At 29.8% G+C, this 17,727-nt stretch overlaps 2 protein-coding genes across 7 annotated transcripts; both read right to left on the bottom strand.

The window, feature by feature from the left end:
* Nucleotides 1-543: 543 nt before the first annotated feature.
* Nucleotides 544-14,830, bottom strand: LOC127070022 (putative mediator of RNA polymerase II transcription subunit 26). 6 transcript variants are annotated; one of them, XM_051007803.1, is made up of 11 exons: nucleotides 14,421-14,826; nucleotides 12,617-12,750; nucleotides 12,345-12,473; nucleotides 11,996-12,162; nucleotides 11,655-11,871; nucleotides 8,765-11,560; nucleotides 8,252-8,632; nucleotides 5,584-8,121; nucleotides 5,228-5,348; nucleotides 4,810-5,057; nucleotides 544-4,489 (listed from the first exon to the last, which is right to left on the bottom strand). In XM_051007803.1, exons 2-11 carry the CDS (start codon nucleotides 12,621-12,623, stop codon nucleotides 4,431-4,433), a joined length of 6,663 nt encoding a protein of 2,220 aa, XP_050863760.1. In that variant the 5' UTR covers nucleotides 12,624-12,750; nucleotides 14,421-14,826; the 3' UTR covers nucleotides 544-4,430. The 6 variants fall into 6 exon arrangements, with proteins under 6 accessions (XP_050863760.1, XP_050863759.1, XP_050863758.1 ...); XM_051007802.1 differs by having other exon boundaries at nucleotides 4,810-5,126; nucleotides 11,712-11,871; XM_051007801.1 differs by having other exon boundaries at nucleotides 544-4,506; nucleotides 4,810-5,126; nucleotides 14,421-14,824.
* Nucleotides 14,831-16,860: 2,030 nt separating this feature from the next.
* On the bottom strand, nucleotides 16,861-17,713 carry LOC127070037 (leucine-rich repeat-containing protein 51-like). The gene is made up of 2 exons (XM_051007833.1): nucleotides 17,486-17,713; nucleotides 16,861-17,391 (listed from the first exon to the last, which is right to left on the bottom strand). Exons 1-2 carry the CDS (start codon nucleotides 17,601-17,603, stop codon nucleotides 16,910-16,912), a joined length of 600 nt encoding a protein of 199 aa, XP_050863790.1. The 5' UTR covers nucleotides 17,604-17,713; the 3' UTR covers nucleotides 16,861-16,909.
* Nucleotides 17,714-17,727: the final 14 nt, after the last annotated feature.

The raw sequence follows: 17,727 nt of genomic DNA, 5'->3' as shown, positions 1-17,727 counted from the left end.
TACATAGGTGCAATCATAAACTCATAAATTATTTAACCAAGGCTATTATTTAATGATTTTTAATAACAAAAACAAATTCGAAATTTCTGAAATATAGAAAAAAGAGAAATATATAAATTAAATATAATTCACACCTCTATATATATATATATATATATATATATATATATATATATATATGTATGTATGTATATGTATATATAAAAAGAAAAAAACAGAACTATCAATTTTACTTACACATCACATGCTGCCAAGTTTATAGAAGCATCTATTATTGGTTAACGAAATGGGTTTGATAAAAATGTAAAGTGAGCGATTTAATTTTTTTTTATAACACATTTTTCATTATCTTTTAAGTCTATGATAATTAATAATTAACAAGAAAAAAAACCATTTGCATCAATGTGTCTACGGTAATTATTAAAAGGTACAATTAGCAAATTACCATGTTGTATAGTCATTTTGTAGTAATAATAAGTAATAATATAATTGTAATATTTTCTTGATAATCATAGCGCGATTTTTCTTTCCATGTGTGATCAATCATTTCTACAAATATAATATATGGGATCTAATTCTTTATATTATATATCCACTTGGATTATTATCATTTATCTTTTACTACTATTTATATCATTTAACCAAATACTAAAAATACAAATGTGTTTTGCATACAAGAAGTTTTGAAATCATCCAACTTTTTAATATAGTTTGATGATTTTAAAACTCATATCCATTATACATACTGTTATATTTGCAGCATTACTCACATAGTTAAGGAGCTTATAAAGTAATTGCCATATTTAAAGATATAAATGGGCACAAAAGTGATCATTTTTTATTGATTTAATTATTGTAATAATGCTGACATATAACACTGCAACGTGTTCATCATATTATAAAGCACCAATTGTTTACCAAGCTTCACATGTATACCATTCTCTAAGATGTACTGAATATGAACAGTTATCACACATGTCAATCAGAATATGATCTTTGGCGCATTAATATTTTATCTTTCTTATATTATATGCATACATATGCAGCTACATGGCAGATGTACTTAAAAAGCTCCTTAACAATGTTAGCAGGCTAAAAATTCCTGTTTTAGCTTTAAGATATATTTACATAGAAAGCTTAGCTCGTTTATAATCTATACAATCATATAAATGTAATATTCAATAAAATTGTAACATAATAATATCTAGCCTAGCTATCTATAAAGAGAATATTATACATCGAAATTACAGGTGTGTTTCTTTTCCCAATAATTCTTATACTTCTCTTTCATCATAATTAAATTACTATATATTACATATCATCCCATAATACATGGGATCAGGATCAAAATTGAATGTGTAATTCTCTTAATTTTCTTCTTTATATCTTTATGTACACGTTTATTATTTTCTTTTTTTTTTCATTTCCCATCCAAAATAAGCATATACTACTATGTACAATATAAGTTTCAATATATCTGTTGGAATATAAATTCCAATAAACATGCAGCATTTTAACTAAATAAATTAAACTAATGTTGAGAACAGGAAGAAATTAGCAAAATGTTTTATTTCATTATTCAGTGTATCACTGATTGATCAATTTGCTAATTTTTCTTATTCCGATAAGATCAAATTCAATATGTAATATCTCAGTAATGAAATAATTATTTTATGAAATAGATTGCCAAGTAGTCATCAAACTCTTTAAACCAGTTCAAATAAAGGATCAAATTATTTTATCGAAGATTGCACTTATAATTACTTGTATATAGTACAATTATATAGTCAGAATATTATTATTTCCTGAAATTATTTGTCCAGAAACTATAAGTTATTAGGTCATGCATTAATAAAAATGTAATGAAAAACGATAAAAGTTTATCAATGTTTTACTGCTTTGCCTTTAAATTTAATTATAATTAAAATTGTTAAAGCAGTAACTTTTTAATTTTCTGCTGAAAAAATTAAAAATAATTCAGAATAAGAGCAAAATAAAATAATGTTATTTAATTTGTTAAAAATCAAGAAATTGCAAATGAAATATATTAATGAAAAATAATATTCAATCAAGATATTAATTTCTTTGGAGAAAAAAATCAAAAAAAAATTTAGGAGGTGTGGAGTGATGACTACTGCCAGTTACTTAAAATTCAAATTCTCAACCATTAATTTATATTTATACAATATAAAACTAGATTATCTGATCACGAAAATAATGTATGTAACATAAATGACATATACACATATTTCATTATGTATATATACGGCTTATGTCTATATACCATAAGTATTGGCAAAAGGATGATACTAACAAAGTTTTAATAAAATGATAGCGCGCGAAGAATAATTAATAAAAATGACAATGAGATGTTGCACGATTTTTTAATTATTACTAATTTTTAATAAAAATTTAAACAGTTCCTATATATACAGAGTGAGAGGTGCTTTGTGTATCTTTACAAGAAATTATTTACAAAATATATTCATTCATATATTACCTATCAAATTAACATTGTATTAATAGTTTTTTTTGTTTTTTTGTTTTTTTTTTTATATCTTAATCTTATCATTTTCATATTTTTATGCATGGTTTATGTATATCCCAACGATCCGCATATTTTCATAAATAAAATAAGTCATTTTTAATAATAGCCTTATACCCCTGTGTTTTCTGCAATATTATGACTACTGACGAACATTTCACTGAAAGACTGTGCTTACCAATTTAAAAAATGGAAATTGTGTAGTACTATGTATATTTAGAAATATAATATAGATATAAACTTAAGTTCTAAACAAAATCTTTTAAAATCAAATATCATACATCTATATTTAAACATTTTGATAAAGTGTTAATTTTCAGAAGGTACAAAGTATGTCGTTTTATCTCAGAGGTACTTCAAAATCAATTATAAGATTTTTATACAAATAAGAGTAAATGAAAATAATGTGTTCGATACACTGCACCTTTAAATATAATTTATTATACTCATGAAATATCAAGAATGAGTATAGTGAACATTATTTTTTATGCATTAACACAGAATATATATAGAATGAGAAATTCTATGGAAACAAGAAGAATTAAAATAGAATAAATAAACAACTACAAATATTTAACATTTTTTAAACAAAATCTATCAGTGAAGTAGTTGTCATAGTAGCGACCCAAGCCCATCGTTTAATAAAATTTATATCTGCAGAAATAATGTATTAAATTACGGCAGTAGAATCAGAGATTTTCATGTTTGACCTATAAAATTTTATCTTTCTTTTACCATTATTTAATTCCCATGAATAAGAAATAAAAATGATACGAAAGAAAAAAGAAAGAAAGAAAAAATATTAAGAATAAAGAGCAGAAAGTTATGCCTTCATCTGTGTAAAAAGAATTCTTGCATAATTTTCTGTTGGGTATATTCATGAAAGAAAGTGTGTATATGTATGTGTGTGTGTGCACGCGCGCGCTATATATATACATATGCATAGACGATGATATACGCACGCGCGCGCGCCTATCTCTCTCTCTCTCCCTTTCTCTCCCTATGCTGTTTGTCTGCTATGTGTATAGTGTGTGTGTGTGTGTGTGGGGAGGCATGTGCGCGCGCATAAACGTGTGTGTGTGTATATATATATATTTATATACATATATATAAATAAAATATATATAAATAATACACACGCACGCCCGCGCGCGCACACACACAGAGCTGTAAATATTGACCTCAAACATAAAAATCGAACTTGACCGAATTGCACATATATAATAATGCGACCTCGTTCTATAAATGAATAATAATAACTTGTAATTGGTAAAAGAAAGTTACATAATGACTCGGCAGTTTTAAATCCAGTTTAGTTACTTAGATCAAAACATAAGATGCTGAATAGATTCTGAGTAACTAAACTTTGTTGTTTAGAGGAGTAGATTGCAAGAAAGAATGCTGGACAGTGAAAAATACATCATTCTCATCTTTTTTTTTCATATTGATCTTCCTTTAGAATTAAGATTCTTAGATATTTAAAAAAGTAACATCCAATGACGATCGTTCAGATGGAATACAAATCTTTTTTTATAGTACATTATTAAAGAAAACTTGAAAATTTTATACAGAATATACAAAAAATATTTAAACGAAGCTTCAAAGTTTATATTTTTCGTTCATATTTTTTGTATATTTTAAAATAGATCATTCAACTTCTTATGATATAACATAAATTTATTTCTTTTTTACACCATCCAGCGTTCCGATTGCTATAAAACCCCCAGACATATACAATGTTTGTGCGCTATCGACACATACACATTCACCAGGTGGGGTCCAGCCACACGGCGATCAAGTAATCGTTTATAATGGATTGATAATCAGACGGATAGGCCTTGACAAGCGACGGTAGCTAATCACTGTCAAGGTCACTTCCCGAGGGTCATTTGTTTTCTCGGGATATTCGCCTCCGTTTCGCCTGTTCTGCTGCCTCAGTCGTTACTAAAACAATGTTCCCGCTGTACGAGGTGTTTTCAATTAAAACGGTATAGGGAATACGTAACTTAATTTATACTAAAAAAAAGAGAGAAAAAAGAAAAAAAAAACAAAAAAATGAGAGACAAAGAAGAAAAAAAGAAAAGAAAAAATTATGCTTTTTGAATATAATATATAGATATTTTTAAATGCTTTCTACGTTGACAAATAAATCAGAATAAAGATATGTATTTCTTATTCACTAACTTTAAAAATGTATCATATTTAAAAATGAATTATATTATGAATTAATTATATTAACTTTTAAATGAATATTTTATACATACCAGCTCCACTTCGAGTTTTTCTTCTATTTACGTCTTCTGTAGATCTAGATGCACCCCTTGTATTGCTTGCCGGTGTTGCTAATGGTGAAGCTGTATTCTGTCGAACAGATCGTCTTGTTGTTACTTCTCCTACTGATTCATTACTTGATACTGAAGTACCACGTAGCCTTTCTTTTCCAGCATTCACAGCTGTCGGTGTACTTGCTTGTTTGGTTGTTAATAAACGGCCTTCTCTTTGCACTCTATTACTGGCATTGAAATTTGATATATTACTAGAATTAATTGGACTGCCAGAAACAGTTGTAGTTGAATTTGTTCTAGAATGATAACAATTCATTTACATGGAATACTTCTCGTTAAGTGCGGCTAATTCAAGTTTACATTACGCTGCACGTAATCACGTATCAGTATTGCTTACTTTTGATCTTTAGGCTTTGGAGAAGCAGCGGTTGTTTCATCTGACAATCTCATTCTTGCTTTTCCTACAGATTCAATCAATGGTTCATCGTCAGAAGAATCTACTTCTACCACAATGGGACCTAAAAATATAAAATTATCAAATCGATTAGATTCAATATACAAATAAATCTAATCGACAAGCTTTTATAAGTTTTATATTTAAGGTCAATAGTAATAAACAAGGACAACTGACAACTAGAAATATTTGTTTTTGGCAGTCTTTATAATGTGATAATAATTCATAATAATTTATGACATTATAAAAAAAAAGAAGTGTGTATATGTGTAATATAATATAATATATAGTAAGCACACCTTTTTTAGCTTTAGCCAATATGTTGAATCCCTTTTTGGGCTGTTCTTCTTTGCCAGGTATTTGTTTCTTAATAGGTCCAGTTTCTTCTACGCCCATACAAGCTTTGATGAGTTCTGCAGCATTTTCGGAACATTTTCGTTTTCCTGGTCGTGGTTGTGGATCATCGGCCGTACTTGATGCTACAGAACTTTCACTTTCTTGTCGTTTTCTTTTCCCTACTTTCATAGTTGTTGTATTTGGTGACAATTTAGATGATCCTAACTTTGGACTAGCTTTTGCATATGGTGATATACTACGTCTTTCCTCCAGCTTATTAGGACCATGTGGGCTGCTTTTTGGAGTTTTGGCAATATCTGGACTGTTAAGTTTTTGTGATCTAGTTCTCAGTGATCTTTTTTCATTACTTTCACTTGGAATTTCTATTAAAAGTTGTTCTAGCAAAGATTTAGGTGGTCTTTTAATATAATCGTCTGAGTTATTAGAATTTAATCTTTCCACAAAATGTGCTTCATCATTGTCTTCGATACATATGACATCCTGTCGACCTTCTAATTCCTGTTTTCTTCTGCGTTTCCGTTTTACATGCTCTACATCACTGGAATCTACTTCAAGATTTTGTGCTGCTGGGCTTGGAGTCTCATCTCTTTGCAAAACAACTGGATTAGAATATGTATATAATGGTGGTGTAATTCTAATTGGCTGTGGATCCTCACCAAGAGGTGACTGGATACCTATATTTACTTCACTGGCATCATTAACAATTTTCTTAACCAAATCGTCTGTAACTTTTTGAAGATTCATTGAAGGTTCCCTGACTGAGATTTGTTGAGGAGTTTGTACATTAGATTTTTGGTTTTGATCAGTACAAGATTCTACTTGAACGGAGCCTGTGTTCAATGATACATTATTTTTAGAATTATCTGACTGATCAACCTGCCTTGTGTCATCCACTTTAACATTGATTACAGGCTCTGCTTTGATTTCTGGACTGTGACTCTGATTATTTGGACATGTATTATCCACCACTGTGGTAGCTTTGTTTGTAACTGTATTATCAAGCTTTTCTGTTTTAACTTTACTATATGTAACATGATTTTGAATTAGAGGCACACCATTATTATTCTGTCCTTGAGGTTCTTCACTTAATCTAATTGCACTGTCACTCTCTGTTATTGTTTTTACACTGTCTTCAAGTTTATCTTCTGTATCCCTTAACACTTCGTGCTTAGAGTTTGTCGTACCCTGCTCATTTTGGTTAATAGTACCTTCTAATTTAATGCTACAATTGTCTGTTTCAGAGAAGTTGCTTATTTGTTGATGCGCACATTGTAATAAATTATCACTATCCATGCCACTACTTATAGTGCCAGTCACGACAGTCACTGATCCTGTCACTAGTGGATTGGAAACACTTTTTTCATTTTCAGTTATCTCTAAACTAGTAACCAAGTCACTATTATGACCACTAGTTCTTGAAGTTGTTGTTATTGTTACTGTCTTTTCACTAGGTATATTCTTCGTATCTTGTTCACTAGAATGTGGTACATTGCAATTAAGATGATTTTCAAGATAACTTGCAACAGACACAGGGCTTAATCTTTGTGGGGCATTGGACTTAAGAAGTTCCGTATGGGTATTTGAACACATATCACTACTATTAGTTGAGGAAGGCACGTTCTTATTGGTGGTTGGCAGGGATGGTTCCCCTTGAATAACACTTTTAGTGCTGCTTTGTGTCACTGTTTCAGTCACTGGCCTATGTAAAGGTGATTCCCCCTGATTTGGTGACTTTTCTGAAAGAGCATCCATAGATTCTATCCCCGAATCCTCCCCACCTCCTCCACTACCAACTCTTTCTACGCTTGCATCAACACCAATTCCAATAGGAACTGTTGTATTCTCAAGTAACTTCTGCTTCACTTTAGCTTCTGTTACATTGATTTCCCCAATAGGTAAAGTTGGCTTGCCAGTTGTTAAATCATTACTTTGGGGTCTGGGAACTTGGTCCACTGTGTTGCTGATTATTGAACTTTGTGATGTTTTTAATAAACTTATCCTCTGTGAATTATCCAACTTATTTTCAATCACAGTTCTGTCAGCTTGTTTTATTATGTGATTCTGAGTTATCTTTTTATTATTAAAATGTTCTACCTTGTGCCTATTAATAGTAGCATTTGTGTCATTTTTAGTATTCATGTGATTTTTTAATTTCTGTCCAAGACTTTGATTTTTAGTTAATGTATTTGCATTCACTTTGCAATTGTCAATATCTGGTTTACTTTTGACAGTTGTAATTCTGTTAATGGTTTGCTGAGGACATTTAGTTGCCATATCCGTAAGCACAGACACTTTAACTTCGGAATTGTTTGATGCATTAGAATCATTTTGCATTATTGCATTTTTTGTTTTTAAATTTTGTGTTTCACTCTCATAAGGTACATTGGTAACATTTTTTGCATTTGAAACAACATTTGGTGAAGAAGACTCAGAAACAACTTTTTGACTGCTCTGATTGGTAGCCTCTGTGTTATGACATTCTGCAATAAATTAGAAAAATGTCTGATTTTTGTCGTAAATTATAACTTATACTTTATACAAATAAAAAGAGTAGAGAAAAATAAAATATGACACTTACATAAAGATAAAAAGAAAAAACTTTAAATTTACCTCCTAAATGCAAATCCTTTTCATCCATTAAACTTAAACGTCTTCTTTTCTCTTGATTAATTAAATCACTTTTTACACCATTTATTTCTGTTAATCTTGAGGTGACCGCATTTAAAGCATTGTTCTTTTCTACAGCTGATCTATTTATGTCACTGTCACTGGTTCTCCTGATTTCGCCAACTTTTTTAACAGTTGTGAAATCGTTTCCTGTTAAAAGTGTATCTGACTTTCGTATCGCTTGATGAGAATCACCTTTATAACCCAATTTTCTCCACTTGGCTTGATTATCTAAAATTCTACCACCTGACAATAAATTTTGTTCTCTGTGCATACCATCTCCAGATTCTGACTTCTTCTTGGAATCTCTTCTTTTGGTTTTACCTATAAAATTTTTCAGTGAATAAATTATTATATAAAAATATGAATAAATCTCTTAATATATTTAAATATAGATATAACCATAACAGTTTTAATTATATATAACAATATTTTGATATTATGTTACTATCTTACCTCCCCCTATTTTTTGTTCATGTGTATGATTTTGTACATCAACTTCCATTTGATTCTTGGTTATATTTTGTTGTGGTGTATTCAAAGGTTGATTTAAAATAGTAGATTTATGTTTAGATGGAGATGGAATTCTACTGTTCAGTGGTATATCATCCACATCATTATTTTTACTTGAACTTGGCTTAATGAGCCCACCTTGTAGCCTCATGGAATCTACTGACACTTCTTGTTTAAAGGCATTAGGTTTTGCAACAACAGTTTGAAGAATATTATTCATTTTGCTAATGGTACTGGCGCTATTGATCATCGCAGAGTTGGATAGGGGTAGTTTAGAAGCAGACGAAGTACCTATAATCATGTTCAGCGATGATTTTTTTTGCAGCAATTTGTTCCCATCTATACATTCTTTCATTTTTTTCAATTTTCCTTTTCTTTTTACATTAGCTACATCAGTTTCCCCATCTTTCAGAGACTTTTTTTCTTTTTTCCTGATTTGTACTACAGAAGCATTACGTCCTCTTAAAGAAATGTGTAAGGGAGGCACTCGTGGTTCGTCACCAGTCCCTGAGCTAGAGATACCTGTAGTAAACATTTTGTTTACCGACTTATCAACTTTCCTAACAGGTGGTGTGTTTACAAATGATACATCAACTTTATATGCTTGGGTAACTGGTTCTGATTTTTCTAATTTTAATCGGAGTTTAATCTTTTCTCCGGGCATTGGACTGTGTGCAGATTCTCTTGTAGGTTTTATCCTACTATGCTTTAAACTTCCTTCACTGGCTGTAGATTTGACCGTTGTCTCAGAATCTGATTGATCGGTATTGGTCGTAGTATCGTTTCTTCTTGAAAAATTACTATCAGCATCATCATCAGAAAAGATAGAATTTGATCTATCATTTGAAGGAGATGGAAAAGAAAAGAAATCATCCTGATTATCAACTGCACTTTCTGGTTCTGAATCAGAGCTTTCGCTAGGCATTGGTTCTAAATGACCAGTAAGAGGATTTATGAGAAATTGGCGGATTTTTCCAGTTGATGTATACTCTGGCTCTGGTGTCTCTTCTTCAGGTTTTGGGGACTCTGATGTTTCCACTTTATTAATGGCAGCAGTCGCAGTAGTCGTAGGAGTATGATTCATATGAGAGCCACACTGAGAAAAGGCACCTGGAACCTGATTTGAGACTGTGAGCCTTGTAGTATTAACTTGAGCACCCTGTGGAATGGAACTACTTTGTGTGCTCCATGTAGGTCCATTAGAAGTGCTAATAGATGGCTGATAATTTCTACTGAGAATATTTTGACTTTGCCCATAACGAAAGTCTGTTGTTGCACTTGTATTGACATTCATATTTTTCAATTGATTGTGATGTAACTGCTGTTGTACATTCAACGTCTGACTTTGTTGTGGTAAATGAGGTTGTTGTGGTACTGGTTGTCGTGGATATGGTGGAGGTGTTTGTTGACGTTGATTACTTAAGTAACTTAGCCTTTGTTGTGATACATTCAATGCTACTGTTGGATGTTGTAAAACTTGTTGTTGTTGTATAACTGGTTGACTTGGTAAAGATGTTGATTGCAATGGAGCATTAGTGTTTTGCTGTTGCAACAATGCCTGCTGCGTTGTAGGTCCTTGCTGAGTTATTAATTGTGATGTAGTCATGTTTTGTTGGCCTAATTGTTGCTGCTGTTGCTGTTGAGCTAAAAGTTGCTGCTGTTGTTGTTGTTGTTGAAGCAATAATTGCCGCTGTTGTAAAGGTGTTCTAACTTGTCCATTCACTGAATGCCTAGCAGGAAGTTGACTTTGTATTTGCATTTGTGAAGGCCTATAAGTCAATTCTTGTCTGATAGGAAACTTTTGCTGTATTTGTACTGGAGTATGTATTGGTGGTGTCTGTTGCTGTATCTGTCCAACAACTGGCACTTGGTGGACCGTTTGTGGTGTCATTATATTCTGATTACTACCACCAATTACATTAACTGTATGTTGTTGAGGAATTGATGATGGTTGATTTGCATTAACTGCAACAAATGCTGAAGATGGTGAACTTTGAGATATATCTGGAATAATAGCTGATCCTCCTATCAGATCTTCCGTCCTTAATGAATCCAAATTTGGTGGCGATTCACTAGGCGACGTTAGCTCTTTTCTTCTAACAGTTGGCTTTTTCGTAGGTCTCATACGATTTGCCAATCCTGAGCTATCAACAACAGCTGGTGGCAACATTTTTTGACCAGGTATCACATTATTTGAATGTGAGGTAGCATCATTTTGCAGAAGATTCACAAGTAATGGACTTGATAAAGCAACTTGATTACCACTACCATTGGAATTTCCTGTTAAATGGTTACCATTGTTTGGTGACAGACTAGAAGTCGTGGTAATTGGAGATTTATACTGAGTTGTTAATTGCCCAACTGTAACTACAGTTTGTGTAGTTGTATGACCACTGGATAAAGCTGTTACTGTTGCCAAATTATCTTGTATCGGATAAGGCGGTGGTGGCTGTGTATGCTGTTTAAACTGAATTGTATTTTTTATTGTTGTAGCTTGTGATTCTCGACTATGTATTGCTTGAGCAGCATGGGTCATGCTAGCAAACGGGAATGGACCATTATAATTATTTCTGGGTGAAGCATTAGAATTAGTGACTGATTGGTTGCCAGAAGTACCAACACCATTACTACCAGCCGTTGACGGCACAGGTTTTGCAAGAAAAGGTGGGATAGGATCACAGTCTGTTGGTGCCACAACATTTGGAGAACGGAATTGAGGAGCTTTCTCTGACGATGTACCTGAAACAGTATAAATGATAATAATGAAATATATTTATTTTTTTGATATGTTTGTTTAAATTCAATATGTTTGTTTAATATTAAACAAACATACCAGCTGCTATTATTTGAGCAACATTTCGCAATGCAGAAGATATTGTTGATGTATTACTTGGACCAGGTAAAGCTGTTGTAGGATCACTGTCAATGGTGATTGAACTATTTGTAGATTCACTTTGAGATTTATTTCCAGCATCTTGCGAAGATCCTGAACGTAAGACAATTTCTTGTGCCTCACCTCCAAATCGACTTGCTATCCTTAAAGATATAACCTAGAAATAAGTAAATATACTATATTATTGCTTTTGTAATATTTGCGATGAAAATACTTTTACTACTGTTAACTTACTACTTTATTTAATAATATTATTAGCATCTATAAAACAATAAATATACCTGGTCTCCTTCAACCTGTACAGAAAGAATGCCAAGTTGAGTAAGTGTTGGAGATCCTTGTGCTGCTAATTCTCGCAATCTCAATGCAGCTTCTCTTGGTATGGAAAATGTGACCCTTACAGAATTCCATGGTTCTACTTTGTTAACTTTGAGACCATCTCCTTTCTCTGCAAATTATAAATAATTTCTTTTTTAAACAATAGAAAATTTAAAAATAGAAAATTATTTTATGTAACAAAAATAACTATACTATTATATTATATATGAAACTTTTTTATAGATTCAAATTTAATTAAAAAAAAAAAAAAAAAGAAAAAAAACGAAAAAAATAGCAATAAATTCATAATACCTTTACATAGCAGAGATTTAAGACGGTCAACAATGGTTTTAAATTTACGTGGAAATTCTGGGTCACCAAGGTCACCCTCACAAGTTACCACCGTCTCAATCAGATCACCATCACTGTCTGCCGCCATGACTGCATTATATGATGTTTGTTATTTGTTTAACATTAAAATTTTATCGATCTTTAATTTCATATATCATAATTATAAATTTAATAGATAAAATAAATGAATTTTGAACTTGGTTTCATTATTTAAAAAATTAAGACATACATACCAATCATAAATCACATAACTACCCAGGGAGCCTGAAGACACCTCAGGGTATTAAGACAATATATATGTGATGAGATGTCTCTCCGTCGGTTGTAAACCGACAACGCCAAACCACTCCAGCACTAATGCACTTGTCTACTGTTATAAAAAAAAAGGAAAGAAAGGAAAAAGAAAAAAGAATGATTAAAATCCAATAAAAAAAATATTTTATATACATGCATTCACGCACACACACGCAAGCGCGCGCGTACGCACGCACGCGCACACACACACACACAACACTACACTACAAAAAAAAACACTTCGGTCTTATTTAATCCAAAATATTTATATGAAATATTCAAGATCAAAAGAAAGGTTATGAAAGATAAAAGCAATGGTACTTATAACTACATAATCATATAGTATAAATATTAAACAGATTATTAAACAGATCTATAATTTGATATTCACTTATAATAATCTAATATATATATGCATATGCTCTTTGTATATTTTATACAATGAATTAATTATAAAAATGATGGAACATATTGAAAAAATATGTGGATTAAAAGAAAAAGAAACCTCTTTACAAATATATAATACTTTGTATCATGTGCAACTTTACTCCTATTATTTATTAACAATATTTATATACTTAAATTTTCCAGAACATTAAATTAAACAATGTTATGACAAAATAACATTAGAAATATCTTTATTATCATATTTCAATAAGTTTAAAATAAATTAAATATTTATTTTTTTATAAGATTCTATAAAATATAAAAAATAATGTTCTGTCATCATATATTAAGTAGTAAAAATAATTATATAAATAAATATAAATGGAAAATCAATTTCTATTATTATTTTTATAAATCACTTAATGCACAATATTGTATATTTTATTTTCTTATCAATTGTTGCTTTTTCAAAGCTCAACTATATTTTATTCATTACATATATGCAATATTTTATGAAGAAGAAAACAAATAAACAATAAAATAAAATAATAAATAGTTAATTTTCAAATGTAAAATTATTAATTTAAAAGATTGTAACAAAAATAATGCCAATACCCTTAACAATCGTTGGTTCGCTTGCATAAGAATGATAGTAATTGTCCATAAACACAAAATGCTAGTGAAAAGTATGACTAGGTTATAACTTGTCTATGATTTTACCAAGAGAGACATGATTATAAAGAAAATATGAAAATTGCATCTGAACGATTACAATATTTATCCTCGAATCAATTGACATGGTATAACGAAATAATACATGGAAAGAAAAAAGAAAAAAAGAAAAAAAAAGAGGAAAGAAAAAAAGAAAAGGAAAAAAAGAAAGAAAACAGTCTCACCATTTACGAACGGCAATTAAAATCTTTTAGGCCACTAGACAGGGGCACGATTTTTATATAAGCAAAAATAGGTTATAGAATATCTTGATAGAACTAAGCGGCAAATATGAAGTATTTCATTGATCTAAATAAAGTAAGTATAGAAAAAAATAAAAGGCCTATCGAGAAATTCCATAATGATTTTTGGCGAAATAAGGCACCCAGACCATTGGATATCGGGGGGCCACCATTTTGTCCGTCGGGGGAGGTGTACGTGAAGTGGGCTCGAGCATGTTGAGATAGACCGTCAAAAGATCCGGAAGATTTTTATTTAACGAACGTTCAATGCGTATCATCGTTATGTTTGCTTACCAAACAAGATTAGATTCAATGGAAGAACTATAGGAACCACCGAGGCTCATATTAGTCCTCGCATACTATGAATTGATACCGTATGAACACAGGAAAATTTTAACGTTACCCCATTTCTTTCCAATTTCGTGTGGGATTTCTCGCGTCCAAATCGCACGGAGACACACCACAAAAGCACTTAGCTTAACCTAAAATACACCGCGCGTATCTTATTCCACTTTCTGCACAGTGCGCGCGGTGAAGATCGCAAAAAAACTCGACATAATCGGTAATATAAAGGGACAAGTCATAAAACGCCATGAACAATAACAAGGAGCCGCCATTTGCAATGCGAACAACTGACATGCGCAAATCAATCGCGCGGGGCATACTGGGTATTTCTGCGGCGCCATCTTACCAATTATTTTAACATCGAAGTTTCTTTAACCTCTTCTATCACTGTTTAGAATTATTATTCGAAATTCTCGAAAAAAATATATTAACAAATATTAATTAATCTAACTTCATGAATATTTCTTTTGAATGAATAACATTTTTACATATATGCATCTGTTGAGATTTTTAATTCTTAATTAAAGAAATTCTCATTTTTTCATTATTTTAATATACTTTAATATTACTTATTATTAATAGCATACTATTTAAAATAATAATACATATATATTAGTACTAATATACTATTATTAGTAATATTAATACATGATTACAAATACTATTAAAGTTATCTAATGATACATTAGTCATTTAACGCATCTAAATATTTTTCATTTCTTTCTCTATAAAGTTCCATTCTACAAACCTTTGAGGATGCAAATTTATATATGCGTACACACACACACATACCTATAATAAATCAATAATTAAAATAAACTTATATTTATATCAGAATAATTTTCTAAACCATGAATTTGTAACCTTCATAATAAGAATATAAAACAATCTTAATTTATAGACAAAATATTAATATTAAAACATTAAAACAAAACTAATATTTTCATACAATTATCTTGAAAAACATATTTGATAAAAATTTAATGTATTATAGACATGTTTATATAACAGATATATATTTTATTTAAGTTATTATATATATATGAATTCGGTATACTATGACAAACTATATACAATGTTTGAATAATTACTCATAAATTATAGGATTATTTCCACAGGAGTGCATATAACCAGAATCGCACATGATCTTCAGTTTTGCTTCCGCATCATATTTTCTGTAAATTGATCAATGAAATTTGTATAGTAATAAATATAAAAGTAAAATATATACTTTATGAAACAATATACTACATAATGATATACTATAACAATTACAATATAACAATTACAATATAACAATTACTATATAACAATAAGAAATATTAAATAACATATATATTACTTGTAAAATTCTTCATATCTTTTCTTCCTTGCATCGCCAACAAATATTTTATAACATAATGTTGTAAGAGTTCCAGATATTGCCATACCAACAAAAGCAATCTTCATCTTCCCTAACAATAAATTACGAAGCTTTGGTTTGGGTAACTGTTTACATTCAGCCGACATCTAAAAAAGATCAAAATTTTTTTTACATTTAATGCTTTATTTTATAATTTCAGAAAAGAACATAAAACTAAAGATAAATCAATAAAGTATACTAAGAAAAAATAATATGATTAATTACTTGGTAGAAATTTGTAATAAATTCAAAAAATGATCTTAAAAAGTTAGACAAAAATATGATTATTAAAATACAAAATTTGCACGTATGTCTGTAATACTTGTAAAATAATCTGTTAAAAAAGAGAAAAATTATTATGTAACTTGCACATACACTTCCAATCAAAAATTAATTTTATACAATGTATTTAAGTTATTATTATTTCAGAATATATATATATATATATATATGTATATATATACACACACATACGTACTTTGTATAAATATATTATAATAATCCACAATAACGCAGAGCCTGTAGCAAATTTTCCGTGTCCAGAGATGTTTAGAGTGACAATCAGAGAAGCAAACTATTTTCAAGAATAGACCACTAGCCATATAATCTTTGATAACATTCTACGTTTCTTCAGAGAGATCGTAATGCCATCTCGTGAGAAATCACAATTTCATATTGGACCAATCAGAACATTCATATGAATCATCGACCAATAGAAATGAATTTGTGACGAATCAATACGATATAAAGCAATCAAAATTAAAGTAGCCGATTTACTGCATATACAAAATAGAAATTACTTATTATATTACGAGACTTAATAGTAATCACGTGTATTTTGTCTATGACAATTTATTTAATTTATTAATATTATATATAACAATATTGAATTTAATTTAAGAATTTCAAATTATTTCACGAGGATCTTCAAATTATATCTTACGGCACTGAGTAAAAGCCAAGAAAGAATATAGTAATCTAACATTTTATAATGATAATTTAATAATTTTATAATATTTGTTTCAGAATTGAGTAACAAATGCAAATTAGTAAATAAATATATGATGCGTTATTTCTATAGGTTAATTATACGCAAACAAAAATTTCAATAATTTATAAACAATTTCAAATGTAAACACATATGTTTATAAAGCGGGTTCTATTATTTTAAAAAATCCAGTAGGTAATGCTCGTTTCTTTTCAGCTATAGTTATTGGCGAAAAATCTAAATTGATTAATTGTGACATAACATTGATTATATAACCTCTATAATAAGGTAAAGTTTCTATCGGATTTCCATGTAACGTTAAGACTCTCATATTACATAGTTTTCTTAATTTTAATACATTATTTATATTTGAAATATTATTTCCATGTAAATATAAAATTTTTAAATTAGGAAACTTTGTGATATCGTCTCCAATTTCGTTGATCTCATTAAATGAAAGATCTAACCAACTTAAAAAAGTTGGATCTTCTAGAACAGTTTTGCAAAAATTTTCAAATCCTTCCATGGATGTTAATAAATTATTACTCAACCATATCGTACTTGTTGCAAAACGATCTTTGGACGTTCGAATTGGTGCTTTAACAGTTCGTATCGTCTGAGGTTGTTGATTAACTAGTTCTTTTAATTGGTTAGTAATTTTTTTATTAATATTAATATTTATTAATTATTACAAATCAAATAAAAAAGAAATTATTATTTAATTTGTACATACCATTCACGTTAGTTGCTTTTTTGAAGGAAAAATCTAATGGTGGGGCTATTAACATTTCCTCTTGTTCGTTTCGTTTATAATCAGAAGTAAAATTGACGTTTGCATTATTAGTATTCATTATATAGCAGTGACAGCAAAAAGTAATAATTTATAACTTTGAAATATGAAATTGTTTATAACGATTGTAAGATTAATGTAAAGAAATGATAATCGATCTAACATATTTTATACGCATGAAATTA

The sequence above is a fragment of the Vespula vulgaris genome, chromosome 17 (assembly GCF_905475345.1).
Source record: "Vespula vulgaris chromosome 17, iyVesVulg1.1, whole genome shotgun sequence".
In the NCBI taxonomy this organism is placed as follows: domain Eukaryota; kingdom Metazoa; phylum Arthropoda; class Insecta; order Hymenoptera; family Vespidae; genus Vespula; species Vespula vulgaris.
Note: the sequence above shows the minus strand (reverse complement) of the source record. Positions and strands in the feature narration are given on the sequence as shown.

Bases quoted from the DNA above. Each gene is read 5' to 3' on its own strand.
- LOC127070037 (XM_051007833.1), bottom strand. From the start codon at position 17,603: ATGAATACTAATAATGCAAACGTCAATTTTACTTCTGATTATAAACGA. The intron at 17,392-17,485 runs GTATGTACAAAT...ACCAATTAAAAG, and splicing joins AAAAGCAACTAACGTGAATG to AACTAGTTAATCAACAACCT.
- LOC127070022 (XM_051007800.1), bottom strand. The intron at 8,633-8,764 runs GTAAGATAGTAA...AAAATTTTATAG, and splicing joins TGAACAAAAAATAGGGGGAG to GTAAAACCAAAAGAAGAGAT. The intron at 8,122-8,251 runs GTAAATTTAAAG...AATTTATTGCAG, and splicing joins AAAGGATTTGCATTTAGGAG to AATGTCATAACACAGAGGCT.